The sequence below is a fragment of the Carlito syrichta genome, unplaced genomic scaffold (genome assembly GCF_000164805.1).
Source record: "Carlito syrichta isolate Samal-C Ts95f unplaced genomic scaffold, Tarsius_syrichta-2.0.1 Scaffold309393, whole genome shotgun sequence".
NCBI lineage: Eukaryota > Metazoa > Chordata > Mammalia > Primates > Tarsiidae > Carlito > Carlito syrichta.
This window is the reverse complement of record NW_007253489.1, coordinates 79016-99041: the sequence shown is the minus strand read 5'-3', so window position 1 is coordinate 99041 and position 20026 is coordinate 79016. Positions and strand designations below refer to the sequence as shown.

Genomic DNA, 20026 nt, shown 5'->3' with positions numbered 1-20026 from the left:
AACCTTCAAAGTAAAGGGCAGTGGAAAATTTCAAAGCTGAGGTAAAGCTGACCTCTGGTGGTGAACTACGGGGCATCACACTATTTTAATGCAGAACATTGTTGAACTACTTAGTAGGCAACTTAATTAATTTTCCAAGAAACTCCTCCATGCTTTCCATTTATGTACTATGTGTTTGGACCTATGAAGTGCTCATATTTTCCTCACCAACTAAGCTAAGAACAAGTATCACCTGACAAACTAAAATGAGGTTACTTTACTGTGGGTTCAGTACTCAAAGAGGTTGATGAAAGTCTTACAGCTACTGGTTAGTTTTCAATTTAAAAAAATTTTTGTTGCAGGAAAACAAACAGAAAGACAGATGTGACTCTCAGAAAGATCACATCAAGAAAGAGACTCTAGCCGGGCTCGGTGCCTCAGCCTGTCATTCCAGCGCTTTGGGAGGCTGAGGTGAGTGGATCGCCTGAGCCTGTGGGTTCGTGACCCGCCTGGGCAACTTGGCAAGACCTCATCTCTACAATAAATCAGAAAAAATTAGCCGGGCATGGTAGTGCACTACTGTAGTTCCGGCTACTTGGAAGGCTGAGGGGGAAGGATCGCCAGAGCCCAGCAGGTGACAGAGTGAGACTCCAATTCAAAAAAAAAAAAAAAGAAAGAGACTACTATAGAGAGTTAAAAGTAAAACCCATGTAGTATTAAGATGAAAAATTATGCCTAATAAGAAGAGATTTAACAAAGGAGACTAGTTAACTGTCTAGTATCTTAGATATCAACTAGAAAATTACTTAGGTGCCATCTAGCCAGTTAAAAGGAACAGAGGAAGGTGAGAACTAAGTCCTAGCTAGATAATAAAATGTGTGAAGTCTCTGAGCTTAAGTTGAGAATTAAACCTTTATCTAAACGAACTCATCTGCCCTAGTTACCCCTTACCCCAAATGATCTTCCCTATATCACATATAGCCTTTGGCCTCAGAAAGAAATGTAGGGAGAATATGACAACTATGTACAAATATTTGAGGAGCTTTAGAAAGGATGTAGACTCACTCTATGCAAACTGGGAGAACAAAACAGGAACCAGATGTCAGCGACCAAGAGGTTAATTTCAGTTCAATCTGAAAAGGCCTATGCCACCTGATTAATTCCTACTTATTGTTTAAAACCCATCTTCTAGCCGGGCTCGGTGGCTCAGCCTGTTATCCCGTGCCTTTGGGAGGCTGAGGTGAGTGGATTGCCTGAGCCCGCAGGTTCGAGACCCGCCTGGGCAACTTGGCGAGACCTCATCTCTACAATAAATTAAAAAAAAAAAATGAGCCGGGCGTGGTAGCGCGCGCCTGTAGTTCCAGCTATTTGGAAGGCTGAGGCGGAGGGATCACCGGAGGCCAGCAGGTCGAGGCTGCGGTGGCCGGGAGCGGCCACTACACTCCAGTCTGGGTGACAGAGTGACTCCAACTCAAAAAAACAAACAAACAAACAAACAAACAAACCCATCTTCTTGAGACCCTAAATAGACCAATAATATACCAGGCAACTGGGGGAGTGGGGGGGAACTCATCTTCTATGTCATTTCCTCTGGGAAGTTTTCTCGAATTTGCCCTGGGTATCCCTCACAGGTAAGCCTGAATACTGCTTTCTCACCAGTACTTGTCACACTACTGTAACCATCTCCTGCCTCTCTCTCACAATGAAATTGAACTCCTTGAAAGCAAGTCTTACTTATCTCTCTCTGTAAGACCTGAAAACTAAGCAGGGACTGGCACAGGCAGGCCTTTACCAGATGTTTGTGAAAGGGAGGAAAGAAAGGAGAGGAAAATCTAAAATTAGAGACAAGGCCAGGCATGGTGGCTCACATCTGTAATTCCTGCACTTTGGGAAGCCAAGAGGGGAAGACTGCTTGAGCCCAGGAGTTCAAGACCAGCCTAGGCAACACAGACCTTATCTCTATGGGGAGAAAAAAAAAAAAACCTAGCTGGGAATGATGACACATGCTTGTAGTTCCAGCTACTCAGGAGGCTGAGGTGGAAGGATCGACTAAGCCCAGGAGGTCAAGGTGTGGTAAGCCGTAATCATGCCAAAATCAAATAATAAAATAAAATTACGGACAGTATTCACACTCAATAATGGCTACAGTCTCTCCCACAATGTAGTGTTTTCAAATTCTTTTCTTCACACAAGAACTCTTCAGGAAAAATCTAATATACAAAACAGAAAAAAATGGAGCTGCTAGCTATTCTGTAGAATATTATACAGAATAGAATTCTATTATCTAAGAATTCAACAAAACTATCTTTGCAAATGCATAAAAGTATACCGAACTATTAAAAGAGTGATATCCTTGGGTGGTAAAATCTGGGCGAGAATTATAGATTTTACTTATCTCTCATTTTATTTACTTACAATAAGCATGCTAAATAAAACGACGAAGCCAGGAAACTGGATAACTGCATACAAAAACAAAAAAATAAAGTTATACCCTTACCTTCCACCACTTTATAAAAATTAGACCAAGAACCTAAATATAAAAGCTAAACTGCAAAATACTTAGAAAAGAACAAAGAGGAAAGCGTCAGGATGTTGAATTTGGCAATGATTTTTTTGGCTATGACACCAGAAGTGGCAGCAACTCTATTTTAAAAATAGGTTAACTTAGCCTTCATCCGAATTAAAAACTTTTACGCATCAAAGGACACTATCAACAGAATAAAGGCAACCCAAGGAATGGGAGAATACATTTGCAAATCATGTATCTAATAAAGAACATACGTAGATCTCTTACAACTCAACAGCAACAAAAAAGCCCAACTTAAAAACGGGCAAAGGACTTGAATATAAATTCCTCCAAATGCAGACAAATGGCCAATAAACACATAAAAAATGCTCAACGTCATTAATGATTAGGGAAATGCAAATAAAAACCACAATAAGATATCATTTCATATCCATTAGGATGAATATTATTAAAGAAACAGAACATAACAAGTGTTGACAAGGATGTGGAAAAACCAGAACCTTTGTGAACTGCTGGTGGGAATGTAAAATGGTATAATTACTATAGGAAATAGTATGGTGGTTCCTCAAAAAGTTAAACATCAAATTACCAGCAATCACAATTCTGGGTATATACTCAAAAGAATTAAAAGCAGGGATTCAAAGAGAGATCTGTACATTCATTTCCACAACAGCATTATTCATAATAGCCAAAAGGTAGAAGCAACCAAAGTGTCCATCAACAGACAACTGAATAAATAAAATGAGGTATATACATATGTGGCATAATATCTGGTCTTTGTCACCATTCTACAACTCTTTGATCTTTCTGATAGGAGTCTTTTGTTATTCAAAGACACCCCGTTGGATTATACACGGGTTCACACTAATGAGGTGATTTAGGGGTACAGCTGGTCATTGAAAAGACCAAGTGATTAGAGGACTGGAAATTTCTGCTCTACCCACAAACTCCTAAAAGTGGGAAGAGACAAATTCTTGAACAAGATTTGATGAAGAACTGAACAACAAGCTTCCATGTGAATCAGCAATCCCTCTCCTGAAACTATACCCTGAAGAGCATAAATTGCTCTACCCAAAAGACCTGCATGTATATGTTTACTGCAGCACTATTCACAACAGCAAAGACTTGGAACCAGTGCAGATGCCCATCGAAAGTGAACTGGATAAGGAACATGTGATGCATGTACACAATTGCATATTATGCAGTCATAAAGAACAAAATCATGGCCTTTAAAGCAACTTAGATGCAGCTGAAGACCATCATACTACGTGAACTATCATAGAAACAAAGAACTGAATACTCCATGTTCTCACTTATTATAAGGGGGCCCTGAACACTAGTCACAGTAGCACGAGAGTGGGATCGGCAGACACTGGGCACTCCTAAGGGGGTGCAGGAGACGGGCACATGGCTACACAAATGGTGCCTTGGCTACTACTGGGGGAGAGAAGGCAGCTAGAAGCCCAAACTTCACCTGTATGCAACCTACTTATGTAGCAAATCCTCACTTGTACCCTATGACTATAAAATAATAAAATAAAATATAAAAAGATACGATGAGCTTCCGGGTTGGTAAATATACCCCCCAAGGGTGGGAGGGTAGAGTGCTCAGAGAGAGCAAGAAAGCTCCCTGCCTCCCCACTCACACCACTTCCTCTGTTTTTCCTGAGTTGTAACCTGATACAGTTAAGCAAATTGCTTCCCTAGGTTCTGTGAGGTATTCTAGCAAATTACTACATCAAACAAGAGGGTCATGTGGCTCCTTCATTTCTAGCTGGTAAAGACAGTAACCTGGAGCTTGCAACTGGCATCTGAAGTAAGAGCTGTCTTGTGGGACTGAGCATATTAACTTGTAAGATCTAATTCAAACTCCAAGTAGATGGTGTTAGAATTAAATTGAACTGTAAGAGTAGCTAGCGTAAACAGAACTGGAGAACTGCTTAGTGTGGAAAAAATTCACCCATTTGATATGAGAGGTGCCGTGCGAGTAGAGACCATTTTCTTTTAACATACAATGGGGCCGGGCACAGTGGTTCAAACCTGTAATCCCAGCACTTTGGGAGACTGAGGCAAAGAGGATTGCCTGAACTCAGGGGTTCAAGACCAGCCCAGGCAACTTGGTAAGACCAAATCACTACAATAAATCAAAAAATGTAAGCCGGGCATGGTAGTGCGCACCTGTAGTTCCAGCTACATGGAAGGCTGAGGCGGAAGGACTGCCTGAGCCTAGCAGGTCGAGGCTGCAGCAGGCCGTGAGCGTGCCACTCCACTCCAGCCTGAATGACAGAGTGAGACTCTGACTCAAAAGAAAACCACATTATGTAATATTACTCAGCTTAAAGAAGAAATGAAATTCTGGCATATCATACAGTAACCAGAGTTATTCCAGCCTTAAAATGTATTTTAAAACTTTTTTGCTCTTTCTTAATCTTAAGCCTTGAAACATGTTTCTCAAACTTCTTTTCAACCCTATAACATGCATGCTTATCAATAACCATATGCTGGTTTAGAAATTCCAGGGCTAATCTTAAAAGAGCCTGACTGCAGGACCCTTCCACTTGGTAGGAGTCACCAGGTGGCTGATCCATAACTTGACTACATCTGAGATAACACCAACCAGACCTCCAGTAGGACCACCACCCAAGAGGAGCCATCAGAACAAGATACAACCTAAGCCACTCCCACATTTCCCCACAATTTCCATTAAAACTCTTGCAATCAGCCTAAAAATCTAAAATGTTTTTTTTTGCCAGGCATAAACATGGTCATTTCCCCATCTGCCAGCTTTTGGAATAGAATCACCTTCCTTTCACTATATCTTATGCTTGTTTATTCTGACGTACAAGCAAGCTGATCTTGCTGTCGGTAACACTATAGCGTGAATTAACCTTGAAGACATTATGCTAAGTGAAATAAGCCCGTTTCAAAAGAATATGTATTGTATGATTTTACTTATATGAAGTGTCTAGAATAGTGAAATTCATAAAGACAAAGAGAATGATGACTGCCACAGACCGTGGAAAGGGAAAAATGGAAAGTTAATTGTTTAGTGAGCAGTTTCAGTTTGGGAAGATGAAAGAGTTTTGGAGATGGACAGCGGTAACAGATGTACTACAATGCCAATATACTTAATGCTACAGAACTATACACATAAAAACAGTAAATTGTATTTTAAGTATATTTTGCTACAATTTAAAAAACAGTAACTGTGAGCCGGGCACCGTGGCTCACCGTGGCTCACCCCTGTAATCGGCTTTGAGAGGCCAAGGTGGGAGGATCACTAAAGGCCAGGAATTCAAGTTTACAATAAACTATGAACCTACAGCCTGGGAAACAGAGAGTGACCCTGTCACTAAATAAATAAGATTTAAAACTTTAAAGAATATATTTAAGCCAGGTACAGTGGCTCACACCTATAATCCCAACACTTTAGAAAGCAGAGGTGAGAAGACTGCCTGAGCCCAGGGTTCGAAACAAGCCTGGGCAACACGGCAAGACCTCATCTCTCCATTAAATCAAAAAATTAGCTGGGTGGGCATGGTGGTGCACATCTGTAGTTTTAGCTACTTGGGTGGCTGAGGTGGATCATTTGAACCCAGCAGGTTGAAGCTGCAGTAGCCATGACTATGCTACTGCACTGCACTCCGGCCTGGGTGATAAAGTGAGATCCCAACTCAAAAACAGAAAAAGAAAAAAAAAAAAAATATATATATATATATATATTACAAGTTATGTAAAATTATAGCTTGCATAATACCTTTTATAAAAAAGGGAAGCCTTGCCTGGAAAAGGTGGGGAGGCCATGTCTGATCATCACCCACAGCCCTAGAAGAAGGGATGTGTTCCATAGATCAATGTGAAAACCACAAATTTAGGAAAAAGTTATTAAACAAACAAACAAACAAACAAAAAACGCTGGCTCAGGGCACAGTGCTTACAGTAGCTAAAAAGCACAGGAAAGGACAGGAACCAAAACACACTCACTACACAACCATAAACTCCAACTTCTGTAACCAAATACCTTTGCTTCTTCTACCATTTTTTTCTCTTCATCCACTTCCTCAGTTTTTGATGAATCTTCACTTTGGAGTTTTCTTCTCTTTTGCTTGGGAGCCATGAAGCCTTGGAGAAATTTCTTTATGACACTGGCCTGAAGGGCAATCACACACTCACCAAAATCCTTCAGTTTCTCTAATGAAATGACCTACAGAAAATAATTTTAAAACTAGATTGAGAGAAGACTAAGAGGAAGATGAAAGGAATCCATCCTCAACTAAATTCAAATCAACCTAGATTCAAACATCAAGAGAGTCACAGAACATTAACTTAAACGTGTTCCTCAGGTCACTGGATAGCTTATGCATTTAAAAGTACTTGACTACCCCACATCTTTATAATAATAATAATTTAAAAAGTACTTGACTATTTCTATTTCTCTACTAAATTCCAAAATTTCCTCTCCTTAAAGGAGAGTTACATAATTCATGCATTCAATAGTTACTGAGTGATAACTATGTGCATGCTAGTCTTAATGCAAAGACAAACTGAGAAACTAGAATAAAAATTGATCAACCTTCTGGCTTACAAACTATATGTAAGATAATATGCTTTACAGAGATTGCTCTCTTTTTCTCCTTTTTCACAGCACTGGGAACTTGCTTTGTGATCCAGACTAAGTACAGTGACGCACTTATGGCTTATTGCAGATTCAGTGAGCCACAATCAAGCCAATTCCTGGGCCCAAGCAATTCTTCCTCCTCAACTTCCACAGTAGCTGGAACTACAGGCACACACCACATGCTCAGTCAGTTAAAAAAAAAACTTTAGTGACAAAGTCTCACTATGTTGGTCAGACTACTCTCAAACTCCTGGTCTCAAGCAATCCTACCACTTCATTTTAAGCCCACAGCTATCTTTTTTTTTTTTTTTTTGAGTTGGAGTCTCACTCTGTCACCCAAACTGGAGTGCAGTGGCTGCTCCCGGCCACCGCAGCCTCAACCTGCTGGGTTCCGTGATCCTTCCACCTCAGCCTTCCAAGTAGCCGGAATTACAGGCATGTGCTACCATGCCTGGCTGATTTTTTGATTTATTGTAGAGATGAGGTCTCGCTGCCCAGGTGGGTCTCGAACCCACCGGCTCAGGCAATCCACTCACCTCAGCCTCCTGAAGGTGCGGGATTACAGGCTGAGTCATCGAGCCCGGCTCCACAGCTATCTTATGGATTAGAAAAGAGAAGTTAAATCACTTCATTAAAATCATGCTCCCAGCCAGGCACGGTGGCATGCACCTATAGTCAACAGCTACTTGGGAGGCTGAGGCAGGAGGATCTCTTGAGGCCAGGAGTTCGAGGTTGCGGTGAGCTATGATCCACCTGTGAATAGCCACTGTATTTCAGCCTGAGCAACATAGTGAGACCTCATCTCTAAAAAAAACAATTATAAAATAAAAATAGATTTAAAAATCATGTTCTTAAACATTGCACACTATCTTATCAGTCACATGGCACACCAATGAAAAGATATCCTGTTAAGAGCCACAAAGAAAAGTGATGATAATCCAATATCAGGAAGTTGCAGACCTGGATTTGGCAGAGTAGGCAATTAATAAACATTTGCTAAACAAAAAAGTAAATGTCTAATATATGACCGGCAAAATCTTTTAGGTTCAATAATTCTTCAAAGAAATCATTAAGAACCATAAGAAGTTTAAATTCCTGTCTCCAAGAAATGTACCAAAAATTCATCACAAGACTAATTTTTTTAGAAAGTGCACATGTAAGATGTATATATAATTTGCTGATTCTAATAACAAAGAAATAGAAACACAGACTAAGTAAAAGAGATGAAAAGCACAAATTAGGAAAAAATGGGGGGGGATGCAACTTTCTTATATTTCATAAAAATCCCACAACTATAAGAATGTACGTGTCAGCTGAGTGTGGTAGTTCACGTCTATAATTCCAGCACTCTGAGAGGCTAAGGCGGGAAGATTACTTAAAGTCAAAAGTTTGAGACTAGTTTGGGTAACAGTGAGACTTCATCTCTAAAAACTTTCTTTTTCTTTTTAAATTAGTTGGGTACAGCATTGCCTGTAGGCCTACCTACTTGGGAAGTAAAAGTGAAAAGATTGTCAGAGCCCAGGAGTTCAAGGCTGCAGTGAGCTATGAGCAAACCACTGTACTTCAGCTTGGGTGACAGGTAAGGCCCTGTGTCTTTAAAAAATAAAAATAAAAATGTCATAGTGTACATCAGTAAGTTGAGAAGACACACAAATATTAGTATATCCACATATAACTATGTGGACTTGACTTAAAATCAGATGAATAACTTTAATAACTGATGAATACTATTCACCAATTTTCACACAAGCTATGATACCTACACTTACCTAATGTGGAGTATGAGGTATCTTAAAAGGTTTTACCTAGAGCCGGGCTCGGTGGCTCAGCCTGTAATCCCGCACCTTGGGAGGCTGAGGTGAGTGGACTGCATGAGCCCGTGGGTTCAAGACCCGCCCGGGCAACTTGGTGAGACCTCATCTCTACAATAAATTAAAAAATTAGCCAGGTGTGGTAGCACACGCCTGTAGTTCCAGCTACTTGGAAGGCTGAGGCGTAAGGATCACCAGAGCCCAGCAGGTCGAGGCTGCAGTGGCAGTGGCCGGTAGTGGCCACTGCACTCCAGTCTGGGCGACAGAGTGAGACTCCAACTCAAAAAAAAAAGGAAGCTTCACCTATACTACAAAAGGGTCCTTCTGAGCGGTAAAGGATATGACTATAAACAGGGCCACTGGACGACATGACTGATGCCCAACATATATACAAACCTACTGAGTTGGCTGGGTGTGAGGAATGGGGAAATTGGACACGCAAGCACAGGCATCATAAGGGAAGGATATATTAAACGATGCGCTAAGACTATGGCTCTGGAACCAGTTTTCATTCACCTAAGTAGAAAAACTCTTTTCATACAAGGTTCTGAGCCAATTATTAGGTTTTTCTAGATAACGGTAAAAGATAACAAACAAAAAATACATGTACATAAAGAATTTTTGGTTCCATACAGGTCTTTCAAGACAAACTAAAATATGTGACCTCCAAGGTTATCTTGTGAAGTCAACAAAAGTGCCAGTAAACAACTCCAAGTTGAGCTTCTGTGAGTAACAACTTTCAAAGGGTGTTTTCTTATATTCTTACCCGGGCTTCAAATTCTGATGTTTCTTCCACATATCCAAGTCCACCCTTTTGTAATCTTGTTGCAACTTCAATGAGATCACTACGAAGAAAATTTAAGAGCTCCTGGTTGCCATCACAGGATTTTAGACCCAAATTTGGCTTCCGAGCCAGATGAATAGAGTGAATAATGTCTTGGTACCTAGAAGAGTTGGGCCAAGAGAAAGGGAAAAAGGAAATTTTGAAGATGGTCTTTAAACTGCAGTTGCTTGAATGACATGTTTTATTTTCTAGGAGACCACTGAGATTATTATCATCTCTCTTTGGTATTTTTTCTTTTCTTTTTTGACACAGTCTTGCTCTGTTGGCCAAACTGGAGTGCAATGGCATAATCATAGCTCACTGCAGCTTTCATCTCCTGCACTCGAGCGATCCTCCCACCTCCACCCTTTCAAAGTGATTGGATTACAGGTGTGAGACTCTATACCTTGCTGGTTTTTAACAGTCCCATGTTTCTTGCATAAAATTTCAAATGTCTCTTGTTTCTTGATTAATTCCAAAAATACACTGATATCGTTCTTTATTTGATAATTCCAGTGTCTGAAGTATGTTGCTTTTCCTAGCATTCATTCGTGATGCCTGGTTTCTTTCTGCATTTTGTGAATTTTTCACCATGAGTTTATTGAAATTTTGTCTGTGGAAATTCTTCAAGGATTGGTTTGAAGTTGTGCTCTTTCAGACAGAATGTATATTTGCTTATGTCAGTTGCAAGGAACTGCTACCAACCTGAACAACGTTATATCATGTGCTCAGAATTCATCATGAATCATGAATCTGAGTAGAAAATCTACACAAAGATCTTCAGAAGGAGGTTGCCCTCCCACTAAAATTAGCCCGTTGGGTCCTAGCAACAAAGACTCCTAACTAAGAATCTCCACCTAGAGAATGCCATAAGCTTTATTGTGGGCTTCTGACCCAAAATGGAACATTGGAGCACAAGGTCAATCTACTAAGTTGGATACAAAGTTCCTTCAAAAAAATGAAAGTTTTTAATATTATTTTGCTCTGCATTTAACTTCACTATGTCCCACTGGTTTTCTTATAAAGGAGTCGCCTTTCTTTTTTTTTTTTTTTTTTTTGAGTTGGAAGCTCACTCTGTCGCCCAGGCTGGAGTGCAGTGGCTGCTCCCGGCCACCGCAGCCTCGACCTGCCGGGCTCTGGCGATCCTTCCGCCTCAGCCTCCCGAGTAGCTGGAATTACAGGCACGCGTTACCATGTCCGGCTGATTTTTTGATTTATTGTAGAGACGAGGTCTCGCCAAGTTGCCCAGGCAGGTCTCGAACCTGTGGGCTCAGGCAATTCATTCATCTCAGCCTCCCAAAGCGCGGGATTACAGGCTGAGCCACCGAGCCCGGCAGCATATGATTTTTATATGTTTGATGAACATAACAAAAAACCTTATGTTCTCAATTGGCCAAGTATCCTTTTGCCCAACTTTTATTTAATTCTTCACCACTTTACATATTTTCTTGTAAACAGCATATATAGTTTTTTGTTTTTCAAACTTGAATCTCAAATGGTTTATGACACATCACCCTATTTCCTTGGCTACTCCCAGAGGAAACAACTCAAATAATCAAGAGAAAGGAAAAAAAATCTAGAGTCGATTCAGTAAAATAATACAGATTTACAGGATATTTTACAGAAAGGAAAATGAAGTTCAATTACCAAAAACATAGGTAGTTCTTTGATAAAATAATATTGAGTTAGCACTTTGGGAGGCCGAGATGAGAGGATTGCCTGAGCCCACAGGTTTGAGACCAGCATGGACAACCTGGCGAGACCTCATCTCTACAATAAATCAAAAATTAGCAGGGCATGGTGGCGCATGCCTATAATTCCAACTACTTGGAAGGCTGTGGCAGAAGGATCACCTGAGTCCAGCAGGTTGAGATTATAGTGGCCATGAGCATACCACTGCACTGCAGCCTGGGCGACACAGTGAGACTCCAACTCAAAAATAAATAAATAAATAAATAATAATGTTGAGTAACAACAAATAAATTCCAAGCTGTCTGATACCCTTAAAAAAGTTCAAAACCAAGCAAAACAAAGTTTTTAACGTTCAGATTTCAAAACTGTAAGTATCGTATCTAATTCTATCTTACAATCTCTAAACTTTTGATGCTCTAAGCTTTGTTCACAATTAGTGAATAGAAATAGGAGGGGGAGGACTGTTTATAATTAGTAAACAAAACAAGTCTTTTCAAATAGGTTATCTTTCAAATACTTGATCTGGAAGAAAAAGGGACATCATAGAACTGTATTCCTTTGTGGCTTTGTGTACTGACATTTTCCTTTTTCTCTCTTAATTTGCCTGGACACATCTGTATTAAGACAACATGGTTCTGAAGATAATTTTTTTTTTGAGTTGGAGTGTCACTCTGTCTCCCAGGCTGGAGTGCAGTACCACGCTCATGGTCACCGCAGCCTTGACCTGCTGGGCTCAGGTGATCCTTCCACCTCAGCCTTCCAAGTAGCTGAAACTAAAGACATGCGCCACTACACCTGACAAATTTTTTTTGATTTATTGAAGAGACAAGGTCTCACCAAGTTGTCCAAGTTGGTCTCGAACCCGTGGGCTCAGGCAATCCTCTCACCTCAGCTTCCCAAAGTGCCGCGATTATAGGCATGAGCCACCACGCCCAGCTCTGAAGACAATTTTAATTAACGTACACATTAAGCAGTGGACTAAAATTATGTACCTATTACCACATACAAAACTTGGGCAATGGGCAAATTATGCATTGAATGATATTTTCCTTCTCTCTTAAATCAAACCTAAATTCAGGGATAAAATGAGAATGCAGTCAGAACTGAGAGGGGGTTAAGATAAAACTTATCCTGGTTTTCACAGAAACAACACAAACGGTGCTAGCAAATCTAGATGAGTTCTAATTCATAGACAAAAGAGGGTTTTGGAGTTGCTTCTAATTCATGTAACATAAAATTTACCATTTTGAAGCTTATACTTCAGTGCTTTTTATGTTGTAGAACCATCACAACTATCTTAATCCCAAAACATTTCCATTACCCCACACAGAAATCTCTTAACTCTCAGGAGAAGTCACCTCCCAATTCTTCCCCCCCTAATCCTTAGTAACCACCATTCCACATTCTGCCTATGGATTTGCCAACTCTAGGTGTTTCACACAAATTGAATCATACAACGTGTGGCCTTTTATGTCTGGCTTCTTTCACTTAGCATAATGTTTGCTAGGTCCATCCATGTTGTAGCACATAACTGAATTCCTTTTTGCGGCAAAAGAATAATCCATCGTTTGGACATACTATATTTTGTCTATCCATTCAACAGTTCATAGGTATTTACAATGTTTCTACTTTTTGGCTGTTCTGAATACTGACAGAAGACTTCTGTAGACTAATTCATCGGGGCCTACATTTGCAAGACTGCCTAATAAAGAGGCTCACAGCTTGGTGCCTGGCATGTATTCTTCAATGAATCATCCTGCTGCCTTATACATAGATGGTTTAAAGTTTTATTTTTCCAAATAAGCATGATATGTCAAGAAAATACCAAGCAATATGAATATAAAAGAATTACACACATTCAGAGTATTTCGGCAGGGTGCAGGGGCTCATGCCTGAAATTCCAGCACTTAGAGAGGCTGAGGGCAGGAGGACTGCTTGAGTCCTGGAGTCTGAGACCAGCCTAGGCAACGACTCTACAAAAAAATTTAAAAATTTGCTGGGTGTGGTGTCATGGACCTGTAGTCTCACCTACTCCAGAGGCTGAGGAAGAAAGAGCATGTAAGTCCAGGTCAAGGCTGCAATAAGCCATGACTGTGCCAATGCACTCCAGTCTGGGCAACAGAGTGAGATCCCAACACATACACACAAAAATAATTTACTTTAATGACTTTTATGAATAAGAGGAAAAAAACCTTAGACATTTATATCTAATATCTATAGTAAGACGTGAGGAGTAAGACGAAAATCCTTACCTCTTTTCTAGTCTCTCTTTAAGCTGACTTTCTCTTATTCCTTGAGGGTGAAGACAGTTTAGCAACTCATCCAGTTCCTTTTGACTATCACATAAAAACCTGTGGAGGCAAAACAGACTTGGTAACTGAAAAAAAATCAAAATCAAACACTAAGAGATCTAGGGTTGGTGGTGGGAGTTGGGAGAACAGAATTCCAAACTTGTTTACAACCCAGTAGAATCTAGAAGTAGAATATGTAATTTACTGCTGCCATGAATGCCAATGTGAACACTATCCTAGCACACTGAAGTCAATGTTTCCCACTAAAATATAAAATAAAACAAGTTTTATAAAGTTAATTGGCATACTTGTCCCTACACCTTCAAAGAATAAGCTTATATCCAAAACTAAAAGATGAAAGGTCATTAAAACAAAGGTGATCACAGCTAAACCAGTGAATGCAATTAAAGTACCCAGCTCCATGTAAAAGAACTGCACACAAAGGAAGACTAATGGCTACATATACAATTTTTGTTCTTAATTAATAAAATTTAATTAAGGAAAATCTTAAATACTTCTATCCCCAAACAGATTCAAGCTACATTTCCACTGCTACGTAAGATCTATATCATATACAAAGTTACATTACAGGAAGGAAAAAATATCAAAATTCCAAACCTTAGAAAAGCAAGTATCTTCTTAAGAAAATATCAGGTCAGCGAAAGAAATGAGTTTTGATATCCAAAATACCACAGTCATACAAAATATTCTTAACAGACAATTATTAACTAATTAGTGTCATTTATTAAATATTTTCTTCCTCAACATTTAAAAGAAAGAAGAGAGCAACCAGATGAATGCTCACATTACCATAGGTTCTGTCCTTGTTTAGGTATGGTAGTCTCTACAGCAATTTCTGTTGCTGGTCCATGCTGCATGTTCATGCTTGCATTTTTGCCTAAGTTTGCTTTCTTACCTAAAAAAGAAATATATACATTAGGTTAAATACAGTAAATATCCAAGCTAGTTTCAAATGTAAGCAGTACCCAACAATAATGATGACTAACAGCTGTGTGTCAAAGAAAATAAAGAATCCACTCCTTTTAAATGATGCCAAGAGCAAAGGCACCTATAGTGAAACAGAGACAATTAGACTATGTAAGCTATGCACTCATGTCAAGAGTGGGAAAAAAAGAAAATATGAATTACTGCAGACTTATCATTGGATGCTTCAAGTGTAAAATAATACAATTAACTTTTTAATAAATCAGTCCCTGTATACCAATACATAACCTTAATATAGATACATCTTAAGCCAATCTATCCAAGTCTGTATCAGAGGTCATCACAATATCTGAGGCCTTACCTAAAACTGGAATTGGTTCTCTCCTCTGCCCCACTCTCTCCCCCCTTAACCTGACACTTTTCTGCGACATTAAAACATGACCCTAGCCGGGCTCAGTGGCCCAGCCTGTAATCCCGCGCCTTTGGGAAGCTGAGGTGAATGGATTGCCTGAGCCTGCGGGTTCGCGACCCGCCTGGGCAACTTGGCGAGACCTCATCTCTACAATAAAAAAATCAGCCGGGCGTGGTAGCGTGCGCCTGTAATTCCGGCTACTCGGAAGGCTGAGGCGGAAAGGATCGCTGGAGCCCAATGGGTTGTGGCTGCGGTGGCCAGGAGCGGCCACTGCACTCCAGTCTGGGCAACAGAGTGAGTCTCCAACTCAAAAAAAAAAACAAAAACAAAAAAACCATGACCTTGTTTAGTCTCTCCAGATGGGTATCTTAAATAGGCACTGTCATTCTGGAATTGGAATTAGAAAACATGAACCATCCACCAAGATGCTCTGTAAGTGAATAGAGTTGGATGCCCAATCTTCTTTAAGGGGGCTCTAACAGTGTAGACTGGATTTCCAATAACTGCCACTAGGTTTCTGAAACACATTATGAAATAACAGTCTCTCATCCCATGGGATTCTCTCTCAAGTGTAAAGATCTGGACTCCACAGTTATGCTTCCAAATGTAACTGCCCTTACCTGAGTATTTATAAAGTCTACCAAAACTAGATTTTTCTTTTTTTTTTTTGAGTTGGAGTCTCACTCTGTCACTCAGACTGGAGTGCAGTCAGTGGCCGGTCCTGGCCACCGCAGCCTCGACTTGCTGGGCTCCGGCAATCCTTCTGCCTCAGCATTCCAAGTAGCTGGAACTACAGGTGCGCGCTACCACGCCCGGCTCATTTTGATTTATTGTAGAAATGAGGTCTTGCCAAGTTGCCCAGGCGGGTCTCGAACCCACAGGCTCAGGCAATCCACTCACCTCAGCCTCCCAAAGGCGTGGGATTACAGGCTGAGCCACCGAACCTAGATTTTTCTATGAGGTGACATAACGTAAACATGAAGACATCTTAAATTTAAAGTTTTTGGCTATTTTTTTAATTAGTAGTTTTCTTATTTAACAATTGTGTGAGTTTCAAGCTTGGGTTAGAAGTTTCTTTAAAATAAAGTACTACTTAAAAGATTTATCAAAGAAGCACAATAATCTAATATTCAATAAGTAATTTTCAGGCTGGGCACTGTGGCTCACACCTGTAATCCCAGTGCTATGGGAGGCCAAGGCAGGGGCATCGCTTAAGGTCAGAAGTTCAAGACGAACCTGAGCAACATACTCAGACTCCGTCACTACAAAAAAGATTTAAAAATTAGCTGGGTATCGTGATGGCACACCCGTGGTACCAGTTGCTTGGGAAACTGAGGTGGAAGGATCACCTGGGCCCAAAAGTTTAAGGTCACAGTGAGCTACGATAGCACCACTGCACTCCAGCCTGTGTGACAGAGCGAGACCCTGTCTATTAATTGAAAAAGAATGAAAAGAAGTCATTACCCTTAGGTTACAGAAAGTTCAACTGGAAGGAAGCTTGTGGCTTATCTAACCCAATGGTTCTCAACAAGGAGCAATGTTGCCTTCCACGGGACACTTGGCACTATCTAGAAACACATTTACTTTTTGCTACTAGCATCTAGTGGGTATAGGATAAGGATGCACCTATATAATACCCTGCAATGCACAGGACATACAATGATTTTCCTCATTAGTATGACGATGAGAAAAAAAATTCTCTGGTCCAAAATATGAGTACGACTGAGGTTACAAAAACGTGATATAACCCATAAATAAGATTATTTTTAAAATTTAAAATAAGTTCATTTCTTTCTTGAAATACATGCATAAGCTAGGTGCAGTGGCTCACATCTGTAATCCAAGCACTGTGGGAGGCAGAGGCGAGAGGACTACATAAGTCCAGGGGTTCGAGACCAGCCTGGGCGACTTGGAGAGACCTCATCTCTACAATAAATCAAAAAATTAGCCGGGTGTGGTAGTGTGCGCCTGTAGTTCCGGCCACTTGGAAGGCTGAGACAGAAGGATCAGATCACCTGAGCTCAGCAAGTCGAGGCTGTGGTGGTGCCACTGCACTCCAGCATGGGCGACAAAATAAGACTCTGACTCAAAAAAAAAAAAAACTTGTGGCTCAGCCTGTCATCCCAGCACTTTGGGAGGCCGAGGCCAGTGGACTGCCTGAGCCCATGGGTTCAAGACCAGCCCGGGCAACTTGACAAGATCTTGTCTCTACAATAAATCAAAACTTAGCCAGGTGTGGTAGCACACGCCTGTAGTTCCGGCTAGCTGGAAGGCTGAGGTGGAAGGATGACCGAAGCCCAGCAGGTCAAAGCTGGAGTGGCCGTGAGTGTACCACTGACTCCAGCCTGGGAGACAGAAGGAGACTCCAACTCAAAAAAAAAATACGACATACATACATATACTTCACACACACACACACACACACACACACACGGAAAGAAGGTGTATAGATTCAGAAAAGTACACTTCTGTATTTTTTTTTATAAACTGAAAACATAAGACCAGCACCCAGATCAAGAAAAAGAACATTGTCAGTGCTCCTACATGATCCTTTCTCAGTCATTTATTTTTAGTTAGATATCGGCTGTTTCTCCTCACTAGGATTTTAGTTAAATTCAGTTATCTGTCTTGTTTGCTGCTATACCCACAGCACATGAAAAACTGCTTGACAAATTGGAGCTGCTCCAGAACTACTGAATAAATGATTTCAAAAAGTAGGACATGTAACTCTGCCTTCTTGGCCCCTATACCTCTATTTCAGTCCTTGAGGCACCTACAAAAGAGGTTTCCATGGGACAAACTATGAAAGCTGCATCTATAAAATCTAATATCGAAACAACCTAATATTTAAGCTCTTTATCTCTCACACTATTCTCAGTTGATATTCAATAGTTTCCTTCTGTCTATGCATCTCACATACACTCACTTTACTTAAATACATCTAGCCAAGGAGGCAATAATTTTGCACATGGAAAAGGTGACAGAGGAAAGGCAGGCCCTAATGTTGAGTCCACATGAGCAGGGTAAAATAACTAGTGGATATACTCACTGCGGGGGCAGTAATCCTCATCAGGAGAGTCTGCATGGTCTTTGCGGTGATGGTGGAATCGGTAGTCAATGCTATCATGTACCCAGCCTTTTTCAATGAATAATCCCGGAACTTCATCTGAGAAGAGCCAGTATCTAAAAGCACAACCATGTATTAATAAGGTAACGAACAGATCAAAACTGTAGGGTAAATTTATTACTGGAGAAGATAAGTACAGAGTAGCCATAGCTGACAGAATTCTTCCTTTGTTTAGAACTCCAGACAGTTAAAAATAATGAGATAAAGACAAGGGATTCCAAAAATGTTGGGACTGGAGACTAGTTTAATGTCTGTAATTTTTATAACTTCTAATATTTCTCTATCTTTAGGTTTCATATAATATAGTCATTTAAAACATACTACCATTTTTTGGCTGGGCTCGGTGGCTCAGCCTGTAATCCCTCGCCTTGGGAGGCCGAGGTGAACAGACTGCCTGAGCCCGTGGGTTCCAGACCTGCCCGGGCAACTTGGCAAGACCTCATCTCTACAATAAATCAAAAAAATTAGCTGGGCATGGTAGTGTGCGCCTGTAGTTCCAGCTACTTGGAAGGCTGAGACAGAAGGATTGCTGGAGCCCAGCAGGTCGAGGCTGAAGTGGCTGGGAGCAACCACTGCAATACAGTCTGGGTGACAGAGTGAGACTCCGACTCAAAAAAACAACAAAAAAACATACTACCATTTTTAAAGATCCACACTGGGATTATATTTTACTTATCACTATAAGTTAAGTCTCCTATTTGTGGTATCTTCAAGGGCATGAATTTGTCTTAATCTTGTAACACTGCATCTGGCATGGTTAATAGTCCGTAACTGTGTGATAAGGGAAGGGTCCAGTGACTCATGCCTGTAATCTCAACACTTTAGGAGGTGGGGGCAAGAGGATTGCTTGAGCCCAGAGATTCAAGACAAGCCCAGGCACCTTGGCGAAAAAATTTTCACAATAAATAAAAAAACTAGCTGGGCATGGTGGTACGTGCCTACAGTCCCAGCTACTTGGAAGGCTAAGGTGGAAGGATCACTTGAGTCCAGCAGGTCAAGGCTGCGGTGGCCATGACCACGTCACTGCACTCCAGTCTGGGTGACAGAATGAGGCTCCAACTCAACAACAAAAATGTGTATGATGAGCAATTCTATTTCCAAAGAGAATTGGAAAATTGAAGAGACACCTGTCTAGTCTTAGTACTTTAGACATTTCATATAATAGCCCAACAAGATAACAAAAAGTAAGCTTAGTAACTTGCCTATTATGGTTTCGATCTGTACCAATAGGCGTGCGACGCATGACTAGTTTTGCCTTGGCAATACCTTCCTGGAAAGCTTTCTCAGCAGCTGCTTTGTGCTTCCGTATTCGTTCTTCTTCAGCTTTACGTTCCAGTTTCACTGTTAAAGATTAAAATACTCAATTACATTTTTTTCTAGTAAATTCCACTCTTACAAATTAAATAAAATATGGAGTGAAAAGTGCTGTTTATCAAATCTTAGTTTCCTTCTCCTGATTCCAATCCATTATAAGAAATGACATGTAAGGCAATAATTTCAATCCAGTCCTCCTATACTTCCCTGAATTTTGGTGAAGTGTCATCCCTCAACTCAATGCAAAATTGTTTATCTTCAAAAGTTAACTTCCAGCCGGGTTCGGTGGCTCAGCCTGTAATCCCGTGCCTTTGGGAGGCTGAGGTGAGTGAACTGACTGAGCCCGCAGGTTCGAGACCCATCTGGGCAGCGAGACCTCATCTCTACAATAAATAAAAAAATCAGCCGGGCGTGGTGGCGCGTGCCTGTAATTCCGGCTACTCGGAAGGCTGAGGCAGAAGGATCGCCGGAGCCCAGCAGGTCGAGG

The 20026-nt window shown here is 40.8% G+C and overlaps 1 protein-coding gene across 1 annotated transcript in view; it reads right to left on the bottom strand.

Moving 5' to 3' along the window:
- The window catches only part of BAZ1B (bromodomain adjacent to zinc finger domain 1B), a gene marked incomplete at its 5' end in the record, with an annotated part of 102049 nt that overhangs the window by 16781 nt on the left and 65242 nt on the right, over positions 1 to 20026 (bottom strand). The window contains 6 exons of the mRNA XM_008067193.2: positions 6528 to 6710; positions 9702 to 9879; positions 13703 to 13801; positions 14552 to 14657; positions 18148 to 18281; positions 19428 to 19566. Of these exons, the coding sequence (XP_008065384.2) occupies positions 6528 to 6710; positions 9702 to 9879; positions 13703 to 13801; positions 14552 to 14657; positions 18148 to 18281; positions 19428 to 19566 (839 nt within the window). The remainder of the gene's footprint in view (positions 1 to 6527; positions 6711 to 9701; positions 9880 to 13702; positions 13802 to 14551; positions 14658 to 18147; positions 18282 to 19427; positions 19567 to 20026) is intronic.